Here is a 20,738-nt window from a genome sequence, read left to right as displayed (position 1 = left end):
ACCCAGGTGCCCAGATTCTTACCCGCCCCAGCCCCACTCCCTGCCCAGAGCTAGCAGGACCCCAGGGCTCAGGCCTGGTGCTGCCTGTGCCCAGAGCCTCCCGGGGCAGCCACCAGGGGGCGCTGTTGGCTCGCAGGTGCCTGCTGTGCCCCGCTGGGGGGCAGCCGGGGGTCCCGGCACAGGGCTGAGGCACCTGCAGGGGCTGGGGCGCGTGGTCGGAGCCCCCCGCTGCCTGGCTTCGGGGGGTCTCTGCCTGGCTCCCAGGGGCTGGGGCGGGGGGGAGGGGCTGCTACCGTACTGCAGCTCGTAAAGTGCCCCCTCCCCCCAGTGCCAGGGCTCCTGGCTTGGCCTACCGTAATACTTCGAGTGAGGGGGGGGGATCCTCGCGCGTGCTACCGTAATGCAGCGCGTAGCGCGCGCAGCTCGGGGACTGAGACGCGCGCAGAAGCGGGGCGCCGCCGCAAGTCTCCGAAGTGCGGCGCACCGCCTCCCGCGCGCGACCCCCCCACGCGCGACGCGGCTCCGCCCGCCTGGCCCCGCCCCTGCCCACACCTGCGCCCAGGTGCGCGCGGGGCGGGGCGGGGCGGCGCGCGGGGGCGGGCGCGCGGCGTGGGGCGGCGATGGGGAGCCCGGCGGCGGGGCGGCGGGCGCTGGGGGCCCCGCGGGGGGCGCCCCCCCCCACGCGAGCCCGCGACCCGGGCCCGGACGCGCTGCGCGACGCGCTGCTCTGCCTGCACGCGGCCTGCAGCGGCGCCCCCCAGCGGCGCGACCGGGGCGCGCAGCTCTTCCTCCAGTGGGGTGAGCGGGGCTCCGGGCCGGGGGCGGCGGGGGCTCCGGGGCTCGGCTTTGGCCCTGGGGGCACACCCGGGGGCTGGGTCGTGGACCTGGGCCCCGTGGGGGGTGCTTGGGCGCGTGGGGGTGCCCGGGGCTGGGCAGGGGGCGCGTTAGCCCGCGGCGCGTGGGAGCCGTGCCCTGCCGATAGCGTCGCCGCGGCGGGCTAGCGCGCGTTAGCCGTCGGCTGGTGTTAGCTTGCGCGCGCGCGTTGGCCGGGTCCGCCTGCCCTGCAGGCGGGTGTCGGCCCCCAGCCGTGTGCTCGCCGGGCCTGGCTGGCTCGTAGCCGCGGGTTAGCTGGGCCCAGCCGGCTTTCGGGCACGCATAAACCACGTAGGCATGAGTTAGCCGTGTCCGGCCGCCTTGCGGGAGGGTCTTGGCCGTGTAGCTGGGTGTTGCCCGTGTCTGGCCGGCGTCCGCACGCGTGTAAACCATGTGGGCGAGTGTAAGGCATGTCCAGCTGCCTTGGAGTGTCTCAGCCACGTGTGCCGGCCACCTCTGGCTGGCTGCCACGCGTGGAAGCCATGTGGGTGAGAGTTACCCGTGTCCAGCTGGCCGGGGGCGCGCTAGCCTCATCGACTTCCCCGCTTATCCTCCCCACGGCATCTGTTCCTACCCACGGGGGCAGCCCTGGGGTGGGGCGTGGGGGGCAGCAGGGGCCGCTGCCTGTCCTGGGGGTGAGAGCCGGGGTCCCCCCAGCCTGGATTTTCCCCGCTGCCCCAGGGGCCGAAGAGATGTGGAGAGAGCCCAGGCTGCCAAACCCCTTGTTCTCACCCCCCAGCCCCCGCTCCCCTCCCCGAGCTGGAGGGGACGCAGGCGTCCGGCCTCCCAGCCCCCTGCTCTCCCCCCAGCCCCCACTCCCAGACCTGGGCAAACCCAAGGCCTCGGCTTCTAGACCTGACTCGGTTTCCCCACCCGGCAGCTCCTCCCCAGCCCCAGCCGCAGCCAGACCCGTTCTTCAGGTCCCGGCCATGGGCGTGTTCATCTGGGCAAGGCTCCGGCGGGGGCAGGGCTGGACTGCCACCCCCCACCCCAAAAGCTATGGGGGTCTTGCTCCCCGGAGCTGGAGAGAGCCCAGGCATCCGGGCCCCCACCCCCGGGGGAGCCCAGGCGACCGGTGCCATCTGCTAATGGGTACAGGTGCAGTCGGCCCCGGGGTGCCACACCGCCACTAACGATGTGCACCAGGAAAGATGCTTGGGGGAGCGGGGCACCGTAATGCTGCTAATAAGGTGCAGCGCAAAATGGGGGCGCCGGCGCTGGCAGGTGGTGCCGTAATTCCATGTTTGGTGTGCAAGCTGCACGGGGGATTCTGCGGCACTGCTGCGCCCAGCAAAACGCGGCCTAGGCCACCCCTCCCCGAAGGGATTCTGCAGGTGGTACCATATTCCTGCTAATAGTGGTGCGCCTAGGCTGGAGGGCAGGAGGGGTTCGCAGGGAGATGAACAAGCCCTGGCTCCCTTCCCCGGCTCCACCCGCCCCGAGCCTGGAATCCAGGCGTCCTGGCTCCCACCCCGCCCTCCCGGTGCTGCGGTAACCATTAGCGCTCACCACCCACAGACTCCCTGCTCTCGGCCCCCAGTCCCCTCCCAGGGCAGGAGAGCACCCGGGGGCTGACATCACCCCCGCTCCAGCTGGGCGAGGACCCAGGCGTGGGGGCTCCCAGGCCCTGCAGCCCAAACACGGGCTCGCCCTGACTCTGTGAAATCCTGCCCCAGCACGCCTGGGCCTGACTGTCTGTGTGTCCCAGGCCGGGGGGGCTGCCCGTCCGAGGGCACGCCCGGGCTCCCTCCGGCGCTGGGAGGGGAGTGGGGGCCGGGGGGCGAGAGCGGGGGGCTGGGAGCCCCCACGCCTGGGTCCTCTCCAGCTCTGGGGGGAGAGTAGGCCACATGAGCAAAGGTGTGCCCATTTACCTGTGCAATACTAAGGGCACTACGGTAGTACCTGGAGGCCCCTAGGTCCGGCCCCCCCACCCCGTTCTGGAGGATGCGGTTTCTGGGGGTTGTGGCAGCTTTTCGGGCAGGCGTGGGGGGGTGTAGCCAGGTCTCCCTGCTGCTTCGGGGCAGACCCAAGACCCCCAGGGGCAGGTGGGGGGGCAAGTGCCAGCCCACCCCAGCGGGCCCAGGGGCAGCCCCAGGCACCAGGGGAGGACTGTGGTGGTGCCCGTCCACCCGGGCAAGCCCAGGCCACACGGGGCTCCCCAAGCTGCCCCCCCGGGGGGGGAGCCCAGGCGCCAGCTGTGCCCCAGGAGCCCCCACACCCTTCTCAAGGCCTAGGATTGAACCCAGGCGTCCTGGCTCCCAGCCCCCTGCTGTCCCCAAACTGGAGAGAACCTAGGGGTCCGGGCCCCCCCAGCCCCTTCTCGACACCCCCCGGCTCCCGCTCCCCTCCCTCTCCTGGTGCCCCCCTTGACTGACCCCCGCCTCCTTGGCCCCTCCATCCCAGCCACCCCCTTCGTGGAGCAGGTGAAGGAGCTGCAGCTGAGCAGGGACGACTTTGAGATCCTCAAGGTCATTGGCCGCGGCGCCTATGGGGAGGTGAGTGCCCCGGGGGGGTCATTTGGGGCTGGTGGTAGAGCTTGCCCTGTCTGCAGTCCTGCCCATTACCCTGGGCGTGCTCGAGAGAGGGTCGCAGGCCCTGCCGTGCCCTCCACTGCCTCTGGGGTTATTGGGGAGGGGTCCACAGGCCCTGCAGTTCTGCCCCTGCCCCTGTGGGGCTGAATCCCCAGTGCAGTCCTGCCTGCTGCCACTGGGGGGCGCTGGGGCACCGTGCCCCAACATGGGTACCTCTGTGGGGAGGTTTTTGGGTCCCCCCGGTGCCCTCCAACCCCCTGACCCCCCCAGGTGGCGGTGGTGCGGCTGCGGGGCAGCGACCACGTCTATGCCATGAAGATCCTGCACAAGTGGGAGATGCTGAAGCGCGCCGAGGTACCAGGGACCCCCACCCCCACCGGGGACCCCCATGAATCCCACAGCAAGTGCCCCCAGCCCTGAGACCCCCCTCCAAGCCTCTGTTCATATCGGGGCCCCCCAAACCCTGACACCTCCCTGAACCCCAGGTCAGCACGCCCCAGCCCCAGGTCGGGCCCTCCCGTACCCAGGACCCTCCAACCCTTGGGCAGAGCCCCCCAGCCCCAGCCTGCACCCCCCAGTCCGCCTCATCCGTATCAGGGCCACCCCCCCTCAGCCCTGGATCAGGGCCCCCTCCGATCCCTAAGCCCTGCCCAAACCCCATATCGGGACCCCCCAGATCCAGCTCCCAGCCCATAGTCAGGACCCCCAACTCTGGGGCAGAGCCCCCAGGCCTCAGACCCCCCAGCCAGGGCCTCTCCCTGCTCGTCTGGCTGGGGGCGGGGGGCTGGCTGGTCTCAGGGAGGGTGCAAGGGGCAAGGAGGGGCTGATGTGGGGGTCCGGCCCCCTGCCCCCCAGACGGCCTGCTTCCGGGAGGAGCGGGACGTGCTGGTCCAGGGCGACCGGCGCTGGATCACGGCCCTGCACTGCGCCTTCCAGGACGAGCGCTCGCTGGTGAGGACCCCCGAGCCCCCCCACCGCCTGCCCCCGCCCTCCCTCGCCCTGGGGAGCCCCAGACCCCCCCCCCCACCAGGGCGGTGCTGGGAGGTTGGAGGAGGTTGTAGGGCCAGCGGGGGGGGCGGGGCACAGGAGGGGGGAACCCCAAGGGGGGGGGGAGGGGCGGCCTCTGGCTGGCAGACCCCACCCCTGGGTTAAGCCCCGCTCCCGCAGTACCTGGTGATGGACTACTACCCCGGCGGGGACCTGCTCACCTTGCTGAGCCGCTTCGAGGAGCGGCTGCCCGAGGACCTGGCCCGCTTCTACCTGGCCGAGATGGTGCTGGCCATCGACTCCCTGCACCGCCTGGGCTACGTCCACCGGTACGTGGGACCCAACGCCCGGCCCCCCAGCCCTCCCCGCGAGTACCCCGGCGGCCGGCCCCCTGACCCCTGCCCCCCCAGGGACATCAAGCCGGACAACGTGCTGCTGGATGCCCAGGGGCACGTGCGCTTGGCCGACTTCGGGTCCTGTCTGCGCCTCGGGCCTGACGGCATGGTGAGGGGCAGGGGCTGCAGCACCCTTGGGGGGGGGGGGGCCTCTGACCCCAACCTCTGCTGGACTCTGGAGGTGGCACCTGGGCTGCCGAAGGGTCACTGAGGCCCCCAGGAGTGGGTCAGGGCTGCGATGGGTGCAGGGGGTGGCAGGGCCATGAGTGGGCTTGGTAGGCCATGACCCTTGACCTCTGCCCCCCTTGGGTAAGTGTGATCACTGGTGGGAGGCTCCTGTGCTGGGGGTAGGGGCAGGCCATGGGGTGGCCAGCTGTGACCTCTGACCCAGGTGGCCCAGGTGGGGTCATTGGTGTGGGTCAGCAGTCCACAGGCATGGGCTGGTGGTGGCAGGCTGTGACCTTTGCCCCCTTCCCTCTAGCTGGGGGGGTCACTGGGGCTAGGTTGGGTGCTGTGACCTGTGGCTCAGGTCAGGGTGGGCACCCAGGGGATAGAGGGTGGGCTGGCTGCCCGTGACCTCTGCCCCCTAGCCTGGGGCAGCGGGGGTCACTGGCCTGGGGGACAGGGCACTCCAGTCCTGTGGCCTCTGAACTTTGACCCCAGTCAAGTCTTCAGTGGGGGCAGGGGCTAGGGTATCTACCCCTGACCCCAGTGGGGTGCAGCACCCAAGGGCGGGCGGGGCTTGGGAGTGGGAGGGGGCAAGCTGTGACCCTTGAACCCCAGCGGGGACGCTGGTGGAGGCTGGCGTCCCAGGGCAGGGGCCAGGAGCACGGGAGCAGCCCTGTGCCCCTGCCGTCTGCGCCAGGTGGGGTCGGCGATGGCAGCGGGGACGCCAGACTACATCTCCCCCGAGGCGCTGCGGGCGGTGGAGGGCGGGCGCGGGCGCTACGGCCCGGCCTGCGACTGGTGGGCGCTGGGCGTGTGCGCCTACGAGCTGCTCTTCGGCGAGACGCCCTTCTACGCCGAGTCCCTCGTGGAGACCTACGGCCGCATCATGGCCCACGAGGTACGGGGCAAGCCGGGGGCCGAGATTAAGGTTGGGGTGGGATTGGGATTAAGGGGAGGATTTGTGACAAGCATTTAGGATTAGCTTTATGGTTTGAGGTTAAATTTAGTGGTTGAGAGCAGGAACAGAGGTTGGGATTAAGACTAGGGGGTGGGGTTGAGTTAAAATGGGGGTTGGGATTTGGTCTGGGACTAGGATTATGTCCTGGGGTTGGGAATAGGGGTAGGATTTAGTATTAGGATTAGTCTTTGGGATTAAATTTAGTGGAGGGGAAAAGGGATGGGATTAGAATTAGGGGCAAGGATAGGGCCTAGGAGGAGGGTTTATGAGTGGTTCCTGTTTGGGGTTTGTTCTTGGTGTCCAGAGCGGGATTGAGGGTTGGGATTTGAGTTAGGGTTAGGGTCTCAAATGTGGTTTGAGGGCTGGGATTAGGATTAACGTTTGGGTTTAGGGCTAGGGGTTAGGACTAGGGGGGTTGCATGAAGATTAGTGGCTGGGATTAGGGTCTCTGACCCACCCCCTGCCTCCGGCCCGGCAGGAGCACCTTCACTTCCCAGCAGAGGTGACGGACGTGTCGGAGGAGGCCAAGGCCCTGATCCGGGGACTGCTGTGCCACGAGGAGCTGCGCCTGGGCCGGGGGGGCCTGGGGGACTTCCAGGAGCACCCCTTCTTCCAGGGGGTGGCCTGGGCCAGGCTGCGTGACAGCCCCGCCCCCTATGTGCCCCCCGTGGCTGGGCCTGGCGACACGTCCAACTTCGACGTGGACGATGACACGCTCAAGGAGCCTGTGAGTGACCCACAGCTCCACCCCAGAGCCAGCCGCATCCCAGCCCCAGGGCCTTGTCTGACACCCCCCAGCCCCGCCCCAGAGCCAGCTGCATCCTAGCCCTGGGCCCTAGTGTAATAGCCCCCAGGCTCCACCCCAGAGCCAGCCGCATCCCAGCCCCAGGGCCTTGTCTGACACCCCCAGCCCCACCCCAGAGCCAGCCGCATCCCAGCACTGCTGTTGCTCACTCTGATCTCTGTCCCTGCCAGGAGTCTCCTCCCCCCAGCTCTCAAGGCACCTTCCCTTGGCACCGTCTGCCCTTCGTGGGCTTCACGTTCATGTCTGGGTAAGGCCCCCCCTGCCCCCCAGCTTAGCCTGGCACCCCCGTCCCATCCCCTGGGTCGGGTCTGCCAGGGGGCCTGGGCTGTGACTGCCCCCCGCGTTCTCCCTGGCCCCCCAGCTCCTCCCTGGAGAGGAAGGGGCCGTCGCCCCAGCCCGGGAGCCCCTCCACAGCCCGGCTGGAAAAGCAGCTCCAAGCCCTAGAGGGGGAGAAGGTGGATTTGGCCCCACGGCTGCAAGGTGAGAGCGTGGGGTAAGGGCGGTGGAGGTATGGTGGGCTGGGGAGTTAACCCAGGTGTCCGGGCTCTCGGCTCCGCATGCTTTAACATCCAGCCCCCGCTCTCTGCTGGAGGGACCCCAGGCGTGCTCCCCTCGCAGGCACTGACCTTGCGGGGTTGTGCCTTGCAGACGTGCTGTCCCGATCCCCCGCCAAAGATGCGGAGACCCAGAGCCCGAAGAGGGATCTGGACAAGGTTTCCCAGCAGCTTGTGGGTGAGTGACACTGGAGTGGGGCAGATCTACGGGGTTGGGGCCAGGAAGGGGGCTGAGGGGCAGGCTGGGCCTAGGGGTGATGTTCTCTGCCCTCCCCTGTCCCTGGGGCAGAGACCCATGAGGAGGGGGAGACCTTGGGGCAGCTGAGAGCCCTGGAGAAGCAGCTGGAGGCGACCAGGAAGGAGCGAGATGAAGCCTTGAAGGTGGGAAACGGGAGATGCGACTGTCTCTGGGGTGGGGCCTGGGAGACGGGGGCCATGAAGCTGAAATGCAGCTGACTCTGGGGTACAAAGTAGCAGCAGCCGAATATAACGCATACAGCCGGCTCTGGGGCCCATCACGGCTAGCAATACAGGGCTGGGCTGCAGCTGGCTCTGGGGCGCAGCATATCGATCGCTGAGTCTAACAGATGCAGCCGGCTCTGGGCTGGGGTTCAGGGCTGGGGATCCAGGTCTGTGCTGCGGCTGGCGCTGGGGTGCGCCGTGCCGGCGGTCACGTAGAACAGATGCAGCCGGCTCTGGGGTGGGGCAGGAGCTGGGGGTACAAAGCGGGGCACTGGGATGCAGCCAGCTCTGGGGTGTCGGTAGCTGAGCAGAACGGGGATGCGGCTGCCTCTGGGGTGAAGCCTTGGGCCCTGGGGCTGAAAGGCGGCTGGCGCGGGGGTGGGACGTGTGGGCAGCCGAGCGGAGCAGCCCCGCTCTCCCCGCAGGAGGCGGCAGGGGCGCGGGCGCGGGAGCAGCAGGCGGGCGAGGAGCTGCGGGCGGCGCAGCGGCTGGGGGGCGCGCTGCGGGCACAGCTGCTGCGGGCCGGGCGCCAGCTGCGGGAGCGCCAGGAGGAGACCGAGGCGGCCGCGCGGCGCGTCGAGGGGCTGCGCAAGGAGCTGGCGCGGGCCGAGGGCGCCCGCAAGGAGGTACCGGCGCCCGCCCGGCCCCGCTCCGCCCCCCAGCAGCCTTTGCTGCTTCTCCCCCCCACTCTCCCGGAGCCTTTGCCACTCGTGCCAGCTCGTTACCCAGAAGCCTCTGCTGCTTCTGCCAACCCCTGCTACCCAGAAGCCTCTGCTGCTTCTAGCGCCCACCCCCCCCAGCCTCTGCTGCGCCCGCCCCCGCTCCCGGAGCCCCCTGACCTGGCTGCCCGCAGCTGGAGGCCCGCACCGAGGGGCTCTCGGGGGAGGCGTCGCGGCACCGGCGCCTGCGGGAGCGCAGCGAGCACCAGGCGAGGAAGCTGAGGCAGGAGCTGGAGGGGCTCAAGGTGAGCCGGGGGGGCCAGGAGAGCCAGTGGGCGGGGCTTCCCCTCGCACGGGGGCCCTGGGGCCACGCCCCGCTTGCACGAGGACCGGTGCGATTTCCCCCTTGCCCCCTGGCAGGCACAGCACGGCCCCCCCGGAGCCCCCCCGGAGCCTCCCCGGGCCCAGGCCGGCGTGTCGCACGAGGGGTCGAGCCGGGACGACGCAGCCGGGACGGAGAGGTGGGGACCCCCGGGGGCAGGGCAAGGACTGGCAGGGGCTGCTGGGTAACGGGGCAGCAAAGGCTTCTGGGTAAAGGGATGGCAACAAAGGCTGCTGGCTAATGCGGGTTGGCCAGAGCAGCAAGGGCTGCTGGGTAATGGGGCATGGGTGTAAGCAGCAAAGGCGTCTGGGTAATGGCCCAGGGAAGGGCAGGAGCAGCCCCCCAGGCCCACCAGTGGGGGGCGGGGCCTAGCGAGGGTCCCGCCCCCACGCCCTGTTTTGGGTTCCCAGCACGTCGGCGGGGCCGGAGCGGGGGGACAGCGCTGCCAAGGCAGACCAGGTGAGCGGGGCGGGGGCGGGGCCGGCTGGGGCCAGGGGTCAGTGGGGTCGGGTGGGGTTAGGCTCAGCCTAGGGTCAGGAGTCAGGCTGGGGTTGGGGTCAGAGTGGCCTTGGGGGTCAGGGGTCAGCCTGGGGGTTTGGGGCAGCTCTGGTTTGGGTCTGTCTGGGGTCAAGGGTCAGACTGGGAATAGGGTTCAGGTCAGGCTTGCAGTCCCTGGGGCCTGTCCTGCTGGCCCCTGGGGAGCTGGGGGAGAGGCAGGGGCTGCAGCTAGGCCAGAGGTCAGGGTTTAGGATAGGGTCAGGGCTCAGGCTGGGGTCACAGGTCCGGTTGCAGCTGCTGGGGCCAGGCTGGCTGGGCTCCCCCCATACACGCAGCCCTGGGGGGGTCTAGGCCCCCCCGACCCACACCCCCCGTGTGCAGCTTCGAGCGCAGCTGGAGGCGCTGAGCGCGGCCAAGGGGCGGCTGGAGCAGGAGCTGCAGGTGCTGCAGGCCCAGGGGGAGGCTCAGATCAACGACCTCCTGCAGTGGTGAGTGGGGGGCCCGGACCCCGGGGGTTGCTTGTGCCTTGGGCGGGGGCGAAGCTCAGCTTCCCCCTGCGTCCCCCCGCCAGGGTGCGCGAGGAGAAGGAGTCCCGCAGCTACCTCCAGGCCACGGCCACCCGCCTCGCCCAGGAGCTGGAAACTCTCAAGCAGGTCGGGAGCCCGGCGGCTGGGAGCCCGGTAAGAGCAGCGCCCGGGGCGGACAGGCAGGGCCGGGGTCGGCCCCCCGGGCTGAGCCCTGCCCCCTCGCCTCCCAGGACGGGCAGTGGCGAGCACGGCGGTTGCAGCGGCTGGAGACCTCGACGCGCCGCGAGCTGCAGTCGGCGCTGGAGGCCGAGATCCGGGCCCGGCAGGAGCTGCAGGAGGAGCTGGGCCGCAGCCGGGCTGACCAGCAGGCGGCTGAGAGGTGCAGGACCCCCGCGTCCGGGCCCCTCCGGAGCTGGGGGAGCCCAGGCGCCCCCGCCCCCCCGGGAGAGCCCAGGTGTCGCACTGAGACCAGGCTCTCTCCCAGGCAGCTGCAGGAGCTGGAAGCCCAGAACCAGGCGCTGGGCCAGGAACTGAACAAGCTGAAGGCCGAGCTCAGAGCCAGGACCCTGGAGGGTGAGGCCCCCCGGCGGGTGGGGGGGGTCCCCCGTCTCACTAGTCCAGCCCCCCACCCTCGGCTCAGGAGCCGTCGGGGCAGGACCCAGGTGTCTGGATGCTGGCCTGGATGGGTTAACTCTATGCTTGGCTGTCCCACCCCCGCAGCTGCCCCCTGCTGGCTGCCCTGGGAGCTTCTCTACTGCGTGTCCTATGCCCCATACGGCTCTCAGCCATAGGGGAGTTCCCGGCTGAGCCCAGAGGGGCAGGGGAGGCAATGGCAGGGGGAGTTCAGGGGGTAATGGGTTTTTTTATTCCCCCCCAGGCACAAAGCACCTGATTCGCTCCCGGAGCACGGAGGTGAGTGTATGGGGGGAGGGGGGCTGAGCGCCTGAGCACTTGGGTTCTCTCCCCAGTCCAAGCCCTTCGTGGCACTGAAGTGCTTCCATCCCGGACTGCTCCCCGGGGGGGAATTAACCCCGCCCGCCATTCACACCCTGGGGCTGGGGCACTGGGGCCAGGTCCTGACCCAGCTCCCGCTCCCCCTCTCCCCCGAGAACGACACCATCAGTCACGGGAGCTCCCTGGAGGCGCCTGAATCCCCCCGACCCCAGGAAGATGCCCAGCTGCGACCCGAGGGCCGCAGCAGCCTCCGAGCCCAGGTGAGTCAAGAGCCCAGACGCCTGGGCTCCCTCCGGCACTGGGAGGGGCGTGGGGCCTGGGGGACGAGAGCGCGGGGTGGGGGGGTGGGACCCCAGACGCCTGGGTCTCCCCACCCCTGGGAGGGGAGCGGGTGCAAGAGCAGCGGGGCTGGGAGCGTGTGCGTGCCATGTCCACACGAGTGCAGCCGTGTGCCTCCCCCACCCCGCAGAGTCGCCCCCACGGCTTCCAGCCCTGTAGCCTGGGGGTCCCGTCCAAGTGCCAGGTCTGCTCTGGCCTCCTCGTGGGGCAGCTCTACCAGGGCGTCACCTGCCAGGGTGAGTGGGGGGGCTGGGGGGGGCCCTTTGAGGGGGGCAAGGATGGGCTTAGCGGTGTGGGGCGCTGGGGTCAGGGCTGGGCTCGGGTCACAGTAGGGGGTGGGGAGGGTGCTATAGGGGAGGGGGAGGGGGTGTTGGAGGAACTTGGGGGTTCCCTGGGGACTGGAGGGATTTGGGGTAGGGGGGCAGGGCTGGGGCTGATGGGGGGTCCTTCTGAGCAGGGGCAGTCAGGGTTCCCCCACTGACCCCCACTTTTTTGGGGTGTCCCTTTAGCCTGCGGCCTCATCTGCCACGTGGGGTGTGCAGGGGGGGCCCTGCGCTGCCCCCCACCCCCTGAGTCACCCCGTCAGGGCCTGGGTGCTGGGGCTGGCGCCAGGACGGCACTGGAGGGGGTCCTGTCGGTAAGGCCTGGCCCGGACCCCTGGGTTGTCTCCCGTGCTGGCGGGCAGTGGGCACTGGGGGGTGGGAGCGGGGGGCTGGGAGCCCGGCACCTGGGCTCTCTTCAGGCCCGGGAGGGGAGTCAGGCTTGTGGGTGCCAGCACGATCCCGCTCTGCCCCCCCGCCCAGGTGCCGCGCCCGGCCGGCGTGCGCAAGGGCTGGCAGCGCGTCTTCGCCATCGTCAGCGACTTCCGGCTCTTTCTCTTCGAGGCGCCCGAGGGCCGGAGCTCGCCCGGCGGTGTTGGTGCCACCCACGTCATCGACCTCCGGTAGGGAGCCCCCAGTCTCAGGCCCTGTCCAGCCCCGCCCCCCCATGCCCTGGTGCAATGTGGAGTCACTCCAGATTTCGGCCCTGGTGCAATCTGGAGTTGCTTTGGATTTTTCCCCTGTGCAGTCTACAGGGGAATGGGGTCTTGGGGGATAGCCCCAGGTGCCTGGGTTCAGCCCCAGGGTGAACCCGTGGTCGTGGGGTCAGGCCTGGCCTGCCCTTCCCCCTCCCTCCCAATGCTGAGTCTCTCCAGATTGAACCCCACTGCAATCCGAAGTCACTCCAGATTTACCCACATTGCAGTCTGGAGTGATTCTAGCTGAAGCCCTGGGGTCCAGCCTGTCCCCGCCCCAGGGCCCAGCGCCCGGGCTCTGACCCCAGGACCCGTCTGCTTTCAGGGACGAGCAGTTCTCGGCAGAGCTGGTCCAGGCCTCGGACGTCATCCACGCCAACCCCAAGGACCTGCCCTGCATCTTCCGCGTGAGTCGGGTGGGGGCACGCATGGTGGGGCCCGGGCACAGGGGCACTCTAGGGGGTTTGGGCCAGAGAGGGGGGGACTCTGGGTGACCAGCTTGCAGTGGGGTCTGCGCTGGGTCCCAATCTGGAGCTACTCTGAATCAGCCCTGGCAGGGGCTGGGGCTGGGGCTGGGGCTGGGACTCGGTATCAGGCTCTGGCCTGTTGCAAGCCACAGCTGCTCCAGGTTCAGCCCCCAGTGCGATCCAGCATCCCTCGCGGTCCAGCCCCGTGCAACCTGGATTTGCTTCAGATTCACAATCATTGCAATCTGGAGCCACTCCAGATTGCCCCCCCACATACCCTGCCCCGCACAATCCAGAATTTCTCTGGATTCAACCTCATTACAATTCAGAGTCACTGCAGATATTGCCCCAGGGCAATCCAGAGTCCCTTCGGATTCCCCCCGTGCAGTTCAGAATCCCTCCAGGTTCAGCCTCCCTGCAAGTTGGAGGCTCTCCAGGTTTAACCCCAGTGCAACCTGGATTTACTCCAGATTTGCCTTCATTGCTATCTGGAGTCACTCTGGATTCATCTTGCCCCACCAGTGTAGTCTGGAGTCAGTCTGGATTCAGCCCCCACCCCAGTGCAATATGGAGTTGCTCTGGATTCAGCCCCCAGTGCAATTTGGAATTGCTCCAGGTTCTACCCATTATAACCCAGAGGGTCTTCAGATTTTTCCCTATTGCAATCCAGAGTCACTCCAGATTCACCCCCCCAGTGCAATCCAGAATCCCACCAGGTTCAACCCCTTCACAACCCAGAGTCTCTTCAGGTTTGACCCCGTTGCAATGTGGAGACACTCCAGATTTGCCCCCCTTTGCAATCTAGAGTACTTCCAGATTGTCTTGGGAGCTGGGGGGCGGGGCCTGTGGCCCAACCCTGACCCCGCCCCCGCCCCCCAGGTGACAGCGTTGCAGCTGTGGGCGCCACGGACGTGCTGCTTGCTGCTGCTGCTGGCGGAGAGCGCGGGGGAGGCGCGGCGCTGGGTGCAGGCGCTGGGGGCGCTGCGCCAGGCTCTGCCCCCCCCGCCCCGCCCCGTCCTCGCCCTCAAGGAGGCCTACGACAGCGGCCTGCCCCTGCTGCCCCAGGCCCTGGCCACCGCCATCCTGGGTGAGCCAGGGGGCAGGGTGGGCCCGGGCTCTCTCCAGCCCGGGGGAGGAGTGGGGTCTAGTGGTTAGAGCAGGGGGGTTGGGAGCCCGGGTGCCTCGGTTCTCTCCAGTTCTGGGAGGGGGCTGGGGCTGGCTCTGTGGGGGGTGTCTGACCCCTGTGCCCCCCCAGACCGGGAGCGCATCGCACTGGGCACCGAGGACGGGCTCTTCGTTCTCCATCTCTGCACCAACGGTGAGTCCCAGGCCCGGGGGGTGGGAGTGGGGGTGAGGTCTGTCACTCCAGAGTCACTCGAGATTGACGCCTCTATATAAGACACTGCTAAGTCCCTAGTCTCAGGTCCTGCTCCCAAATTGGTGTCACTGCTGGGGTCTGTTTGGTGTCACTCTGCATAGGCACCTCCATGTAAGACCTTACAAACCCGCAGCCCCAACTCCTGCTCCTCAACTGGTGTCACTCCAATCACTCCAGACTGACACCTTCATGGCCCCAGCTCTCACTCCCAAACCGGTGCCAGCTTCTGCCCCCAAACTGGTGTCACTCTGGAGTCACTCCTGATTCAACACTTCTATGTAAGACCTTACATGGCCACTGCCTCAGCTACTGCCCCCAAACTGGTGTCACACCAGAGTCACTCCACATGGACACCTTCACATAAGACCCCCATAATTTCATGGCCCCAGCTCTGCTCCCAAATCAGTGGCACTGGAGTCACTCCTGGAGCCTATTAAGAGTCACTCCAGATTGACACTACTATGGAAGACCCCTGTGAATCCATGGCCCCAGCTCGTTATCTGAACCAGTGTCACCCCAGAGTCACTCCTGATTGATGCCTCCACGTGAGACCTTACAAGCCCTAGCTCCCACCCCCAAACCAGTGTCACTCTGGAGCCACTCCAGATCGACACCTCTATGTAAGACCTTTCACAAATCCACAGCCTGGTGGCATTTCAGATAGACATCTCCATGAACTATCCCAAGTCCCAGCTCCCAAACTGGAGTCACTCCAGACTGACACCTCCATGAAAGACCCCCCACAAATCCACAGCCCCCAGCTCCCACCCCCTCAAACTAGAGTGACTCTGGAGTGACTCCCCTATCCCTCTCTCTGCCCCCACAGATGTGGTGCAGGTGGGCGACTGCCGCCGGGTACAGGGGCTGCTGGCCTGCCCCCAGGCCCAGGTGCTGGCCGTGCTGTGCGGGCGCCACCATGGCGTGCGCCTCTTCTCCTGGGCCGAGCTGGGGCAGCCGGCAGCTCCGGGGGCCAAGGTGACGGAGGTGCGGGGCTGCCAGGCCTTGGCTGCGGGTATCCTGTGCCGGGGCACCACCCCCGTGCTGTGCCTGGCCAGCAAGCGCCAGGTGCTGTGCGTGCAGCTGGTGCCCGGGACCCCCCCGTACCGGCGTGTCCGGGAGCTCCAAGCCCCCGGCTACGTCCAGTGCTTGGACGTCCTGGGAGACCGGCTGTGCGTGGGCTTCCCTGGCGGCTTCGCCCTGTACCCGCTGCTCAACGAGGGGGCACCGCAGCCCCTGCCCCATCCCGAGGAGCTGCGGAGCCGCGGGCTGGGCCAACAGGAGGCGCTGCGGGCCGTGGAGGTCAGCCTGGGGGAGCTCATTCTCTGCTTCGGAGGGCTCGGGGTCTACGTGGACGGGCGGGGACGGAGGACGAGGGACCAGGATCTCATGTGGCCGGCACCGCCTCTCAGCTGCTGTGAGTGAGTTACGGAGGCCTGGCCGCCCACCCCAGAGCCAGCTGCAACCCCAGCGCCCCCAGAGCCACCTGTTCTACTCAGTTGCCAGCCACATGTCCACCCCCTGCCCAAAACCCTGCCTGAGAGGCAGATGCATCGCTGTTATACTCAGCTGTTGACATCCCACCCCAGAGCTGGCTGCACCTCAGCAAGGGGCCTGGTCTCCCCTGCCTGATGCCCCCAGAGCCAGCTGCAACTATTATACTCAGCTGTTGACACGTCGCACCCCAGAGCCAGCTGCATTTCAGCCCCGTGTCCCGTCTCCCAGGCCCCATGCCAGAGGCAGCCTCAGTCATACTCAGCTGCTGACGTGCCCCACCCCAGAGCCAGCTGCATCTCAGCAAGGGGGCTGGGGGGGGTCACAACTTCCTCTCCCCCCTCCCCAGGTTACAGTGCTCCCTACCTGACCGTGTTCAGTGAGAACGCCCTGGACGTCTTCGACGTGCGAAAGGCCGAGTGGGTGCAGACAGTACCGCTGCGTAAGGTGAGACCCCAGCCCCCCAAATCCCCAGGGGGGGCGTGTTCGGGGGGGGGTCAGGACACCTGGGTTCTAGTCCCAGTTCGTCCATCCTTCCCTCCTGCTCCTAAAGCCCCTCTATCGGTCTTGCTGTCTATCTGTCTCTCTTTACCCTACCCTGCCATATCCGTCCGTCTGTCCCGAAATCCCCTTGTGTCTGTCGGTCCCGCTAGTTCTCTCTGTCCCTAGACCCTGTTTCTCTCACTCACCAGCCCCCCAACATAGCTCTGTCTGTCTGTCTGTCTTTCGGTGCAGCTCTGTCTAGCCCCAGCCCCAGCCCCATCCACCCAGCCCTAAGTTCCCTTTACTGACCTTTCTTGCCATTCCTGTCTGTATGTCTGTCTATTAATCTTTGTCTTTCCCTTTATCTCTAATGCCTTGTCTCTGTCTGTCCCTCTTCCGTTATCTGTCCCCAGCCCCGGTATCTGTCTCTATCTATGAATCTCTCTATCCCTAATCCCCCTATACATACGTATCCATCCATCCCTAAGTTCCTTGTATTTATCTCTGTCTCTCTCTACCCATAATCCACCCCGTCTTCCTTTCTGCCCCTCTGTCTATCCCCAGCCCCCTGTATCTGTCTGCCTGTCTTTCTGTGCATCTCTGTATCCCCGCCCCCCTTAAATAATGTTTGTGTCTATCTGTCCCCAAGTCCCCATCTTTCTCTTTCTCTCTGTCTCTCTTTCCCTTTATCCCTAAGCTCCCTGTCTGTCCCTCTGTACATGTGTCTGTCTGTCTATCCTCAATCCCATCAAAAAAGATACGGATATAGATTTGGAGATATACCTATAGATAGGTACATATATATTTTTTCTTCATATGTAAAGAGGATCCATGCATGCGTAGTCTCTTTATATGTAACGAGAATACACGCGTGCACATGTGTTGTCTTTATAGTTAAAGAGAATATATATGTTTTCTCCTCCTCTCCCTCCTTTCTCTCTCTCTCTCTATATATATATATATTCCCACCACCTGTATCTATCGATCCATCTCTCTCCATGTGCCTCTGCCCCAAGCCCCCTCTGTCTAACTCTTTATCTGTGTATGTGTCTCTCCAGCCAGCCAGCCCTAAGCCCCAGTATCTGTTTTTTCTGTACTTGTATCTAGTTATCTCTAAAACCACGGTATCTGTCCTTGTCCTTTTGTGTATCCATCCACCCATCCATCCCTAAGCCCTCTGCATCTGCCTGGCCCTCTGTCTCTCGAGTTATCCGTCTCTCTCTCTCTCTTTCTACGTCTAAACATCTCTCTCTCTCCACATTAATCTCTCTCCGTTTAAGCACCTCTCCATCTCTGTTTCTCCTTATCTCTCAACATCAATCTCTCTCCCTCTAAATCTGCCTGTCTCCACAGAAATCTCTCTCCATCTAAATCTACCTCTCCCTCTGAATAACTTTTTCTCCAACCCAAACCCTCCATCAGAATATTTCTCTCTCTAAATCTGTGTCCATCGCTCCCTCTAAATACCTCCCCATCGCTCCTCTCAGTGTCTCCCCGTGTCTCACCCAGGTCCGGGCCCTGAACCCGGAGGGCTCCCTGCTTCTCTTTGGCACTGAGAAGACGCGGCTGGTCTACCTCCGAAACCAGGCAGCAGGTACTAACCCCGTGCCGCTGGTGGAGGGACGAGGGGGGATTTCCAGGCTCACTGCTCCCCCCCAATCACCCCTCTCTCATTCAAACTGAGATCTGGGGAGTGAATCCACATCAGTGGCAGCTGGTAGCAGCCGCAGCCTGTTTACACGGAAGTCAGACTCTGGAGTGACTCCAGATTGGAGATCAGTGTCCAGCCCCTGGGGAACCATAACCCTGTCCCCATGGAAGGCAGGGAGCGGCATCAGGGACCGGCTTCTGGGAAGAAGTGTGCAGTCTCCCTACTGTCCACATGGAAGTCAGTGGGAGGGACTCTGGAGTGACTCCAGATTGACACCTCCGTGTAAGAGCCCAGCCCCAAATCCTGCTCCAAAACCGGTCCCTCCAGATCAACACCTTCGTGAAAGACCTTACGGGCCCACAGCCCAAACCAGAGTCACTCTGGAGTCAACATCCTGTTCACACAGACATCCAGAGTTGCTCCCCATGCTAGGCCAGGAGCAGGGCCAGAAAGATGTTGGTCTCGGGAGCGAGTCAGGGTACACAGGCTCCCAAAGCTGGGATCGGGCCAGAGAAATGGCTCAGCGGGGGGGGGGGGGGGCTTGGTTGGAGCTGGCCACCTCCTCTCCCACTCCCCAGACCAGGATGAGATCGAGATCCCTGAGACCACAGACCTCAGCCGGCGCCAGCTGGTGAGGACGAGCAAACGCCGCTTCTCCTTCCGCATCTCCAACGAAGAGCGGCAGCAGCAGCGCAAGTGAGACCCGGGGCTTCCTGCCCCCAAAAGCAGGCGGGCCCGACTTGTCGCTGTGCAGCTATAAAGTGCGTTGCGGTAACCATCCGAGCAGAGGCTCTTTTCGGGGCTGCAGCTTGGAGTCAGGGCAGCGTTCCCTAAACCCGGCCCCGTTGGGTCTTCTGGGGGGGCCAAACTCCGGCCGGTCAGGACCGCTTTGCACCTGAGACTCCAGGGAACCAAGAGTGGGGGGAATACCCCGTCCTACCCCCTCTCCACCCCTCAGGCCATCAGGATATAGAGCTAGAGAAGCAGATAGATAAAGGGGGGATTAGGGGGGATAGATGCATGCATGGACAGCCAGAGGCAGGGGGCTTAGAGATGGATGGAGGGATGGATACACAGACGGACAGCCAGACAGACGGGGCTTAGGCATGAAGAGAGAGAGATGGAGAGAGACGAATGGAGACAGATACGGGAGGTTTAGAAATAGATACAAGGGGTGGGGAGAAATATATATATAAAGAGAGAGAGTGGGATGGATACAGAGATGGAGGGATGGATAGAAACATGGCTGGCTAAACAGAAACGGATGGATGGATGCTGGGATGAAAGAATGGACAGAGAGAGCTGCATGGATGGATGCAGATGGGGTGGACAGAAGCAGATGGATGGCTGGATACTTGGGTTTTTGCCAGAGGGGTACATAACTGGGTGAATTTGCTATGGCCAAGACCCCAGGGCACCCCAAAGGAGATCAAGGCTGGATCTTAATGCAGTGGATTCTCCTTGGAAGCGGGTGTGAATGGGGTGAGACCCCCCAAAAGGGCTTTGGGTGCCCCAGAAACCTCCCGCACGCCCCGCCTGGATGTCTAACCCTGTCCCCTTCCCACAGAGAGATGATGCGGGACCCCGACGCCCGGGCCAGGCTCATCTCCAGCCCCACCAACTTCAGCCACGTGGTGCACGTGGGGCCGGGGGACGGGCGACACCGGCTGCAGGATCTGCCCACGGTGGGTGCAAGGGGGGGCTGGTATCCCTCACCCCGAGCCCCCACCCCTGCGGCACGGGGGTGGGGAAGGGGGCTCTCTCCAGCCTGGAGGAGACTGGGGCTGTATAGCCAGCCCCCCCACCCTATACAGGAGATGGGGCTGGGCTGGGGGGTCCAGCCTGGATCTGAGCCTCTGCCCCTCTTCCTCCCACAGGCCCAGGCGGAGAAGCGGCGAGAGGCCCAGCTCCGGCCCCGCAGCTTCTCGGACCCGCGGCAGCCCCTGGCCTCACGCAGGAAGGACGCGGCTGCGGGTAACGGAGCTGGGGGGGGCGATCTGAGCACCAGGCAGCGATGCCCGGACACACGGGGTCTCTGCCCGGCTCTGCCCCCGCCCCCCGCTGACCCCCGCCCTCTGTTGTGCCCACCTGCAGCCCAGCCCCATGGCTCCGGCAGCTCCGGCACCCAGGCGCTCGCCCAGGTGAGGGGCCGGGGGCTTCGCTCCGGCTCTGGGAGGGGGGTGGGCTGCAGGCTGGGGGGGCAGGGCTGCAGCTCTGGACACAGGGTGTCCCTGGGGGTCCCGAGAGGCTACCTTATTCCCCACACTGTCCCCCCTCCCGAGCCCACCCCATTAACCCTTTCCTCTCCTGCCACAGGTCTCAGACCAGGCCAGCCTCCCGCCATCCCTCAGCTCCAGCCAGGGCAGCTCCGGCTCTTAAAGGGCCAGGCCCTCTCTGCACATCCGTCCTCCGGGACGGGTCACGATGCTGCTGTTCCCGCCGTCCTGGGGGGCCCCCCTGCCCCCCCATTCCCCTTCCCCAGCCCTTGTGGGCACCCTGGACTCTGCAAAACAACTGTGGGGACTGATCCCCGGCCCTCCAAGCCCACAGCTCCCGTCCCCCCCCAGTTTGCAATGCTCAGGGCAGGCAGGGGTTAAAAGCTGCCAAACTCAGGCCTGTGAGCGCCTCCTGCTGGCGGTGGTGTGAACCTGGCCTTCGCTGGGCCCTGGATCTGCTCCATCGCTGCCCTGAGGACGCCCCAGGGTCTCAGTGGGTCCCGCCAGCGCCTGCCCCACAGCCACGGGCTCTCAGGGATTGGGGCCGCTCCGCCACCCTTGGCCCCCAGTCTGGGCTGCACTGAAGGGGCAAAAAAAGACAGTGGAGTAAAGAAGCCTCCAGGCACCGTCACAGTCCAGGAGCGTCTGGTTGTGTCTGTCCCGGGGTCTCCATGCCTGGGGGTCCTTGCTTGCCCTTGGAGGGGTCTCTTGGCCCTGGGGGCAGCTGCCCTAGTCCCCCCCCAGCTTTGGCCCCCACCACTTCTGCTTCCCACAGCAGCAAATCACAGTACAGAAGGGGCATGTCCTTCCCCCCCAGCCCATCATATCCCTGAGCTGGGGGCGGGGTCAAGGAGGGGCGTGGCTCATGGGTGGAGCCAAAGAAGGGGCGGTGTCCCCCCCTAGGCAGGGCGCCCATTGGGGCCCTAGTGCCTTGGGTTGGGGGTT

General features: G+C 66.1%; 2 protein-coding genes across 6 annotated transcripts in view; one reads left to right on the top strand and one right to left on the bottom strand.

Moving 5' to 3' along the window:
* The window catches only part of TOP6BL (TOP6B like initiator of meiotic double strand breaks), a 133,144-nt gene that overhangs the window by 86,438 nt on the left and 25,968 nt on the right, over positions 1–20,738 (bottom strand). The window lies entirely within an intron of this gene.
* Positions 358–20,564, top strand: CDC42BPG (CDC42 binding protein kinase gamma). 5 transcript variants are annotated; one of them, XM_090054928.1, is made up of 36 exons: positions 359–798; positions 3,277–3,368; positions 3,675–3,758; positions 4,260–4,355; positions 4,572–4,720; positions 4,802–4,895; positions 5,652–5,852; positions 6,391–6,639; positions 6,888–6,964; positions 7,079–7,197; positions 7,366–7,449; positions 7,561–7,652; positions 8,159–8,359; positions 8,587–8,697; positions 8,813–8,913; positions 9,185–9,233; positions 9,624–9,760; positions 9,844–9,952; positions 10,030–10,178; positions 10,284–10,372; positions 10,677–10,711; positions 10,909–11,013; positions 11,223–11,328; positions 11,602–11,729; positions 11,896–12,035; positions 12,433–12,514; positions 13,454–13,661; positions 13,830–13,892; positions 14,779–15,366; positions 15,793–15,890; positions 17,436–17,520; positions 18,156–18,273; positions 19,145–19,262; positions 19,461–19,551; positions 19,672–19,718; positions 19,894–20,563. In XM_090054928.1, exons 1-36 carry the CDS (start codon positions 621–623, stop codon positions 19,954–19,956), a joined length of 4,536 nt encoding a protein of 1,511 aa, XP_089911054.1. In that variant the 5' UTR covers positions 359–620; the 3' UTR covers positions 19,957–20,563. The 5 variants fall into 5 exon arrangements, with proteins under 5 accessions (XP_089911050.1, XP_089911054.1, XP_089911051.1 ...); XM_090054927.1 differs by having other exon boundaries at positions 360–798; positions 19,455–19,551; XM_090054924.1 differs by having other exon boundaries at positions 358–798; positions 19,461–19,718; positions 19,894–20,564.

The sequence above is a fragment of the Crocodylus siamensis genome, chromosome 6 (assembly GCF_052110815.1).
Source record: "Crocodylus siamensis isolate JL-2025a chromosome 6, ASM5211081v1, whole genome shotgun sequence".
NCBI classification, from domain to species: Eukaryota; Metazoa; Chordata; order Crocodylia; family Crocodylidae; genus Crocodylus; species Crocodylus siamensis.
The sequence above is the reverse complement of the archived record's forward strand: the minus strand, read 5'-3'. Positions and strand labels throughout refer to the sequence as shown.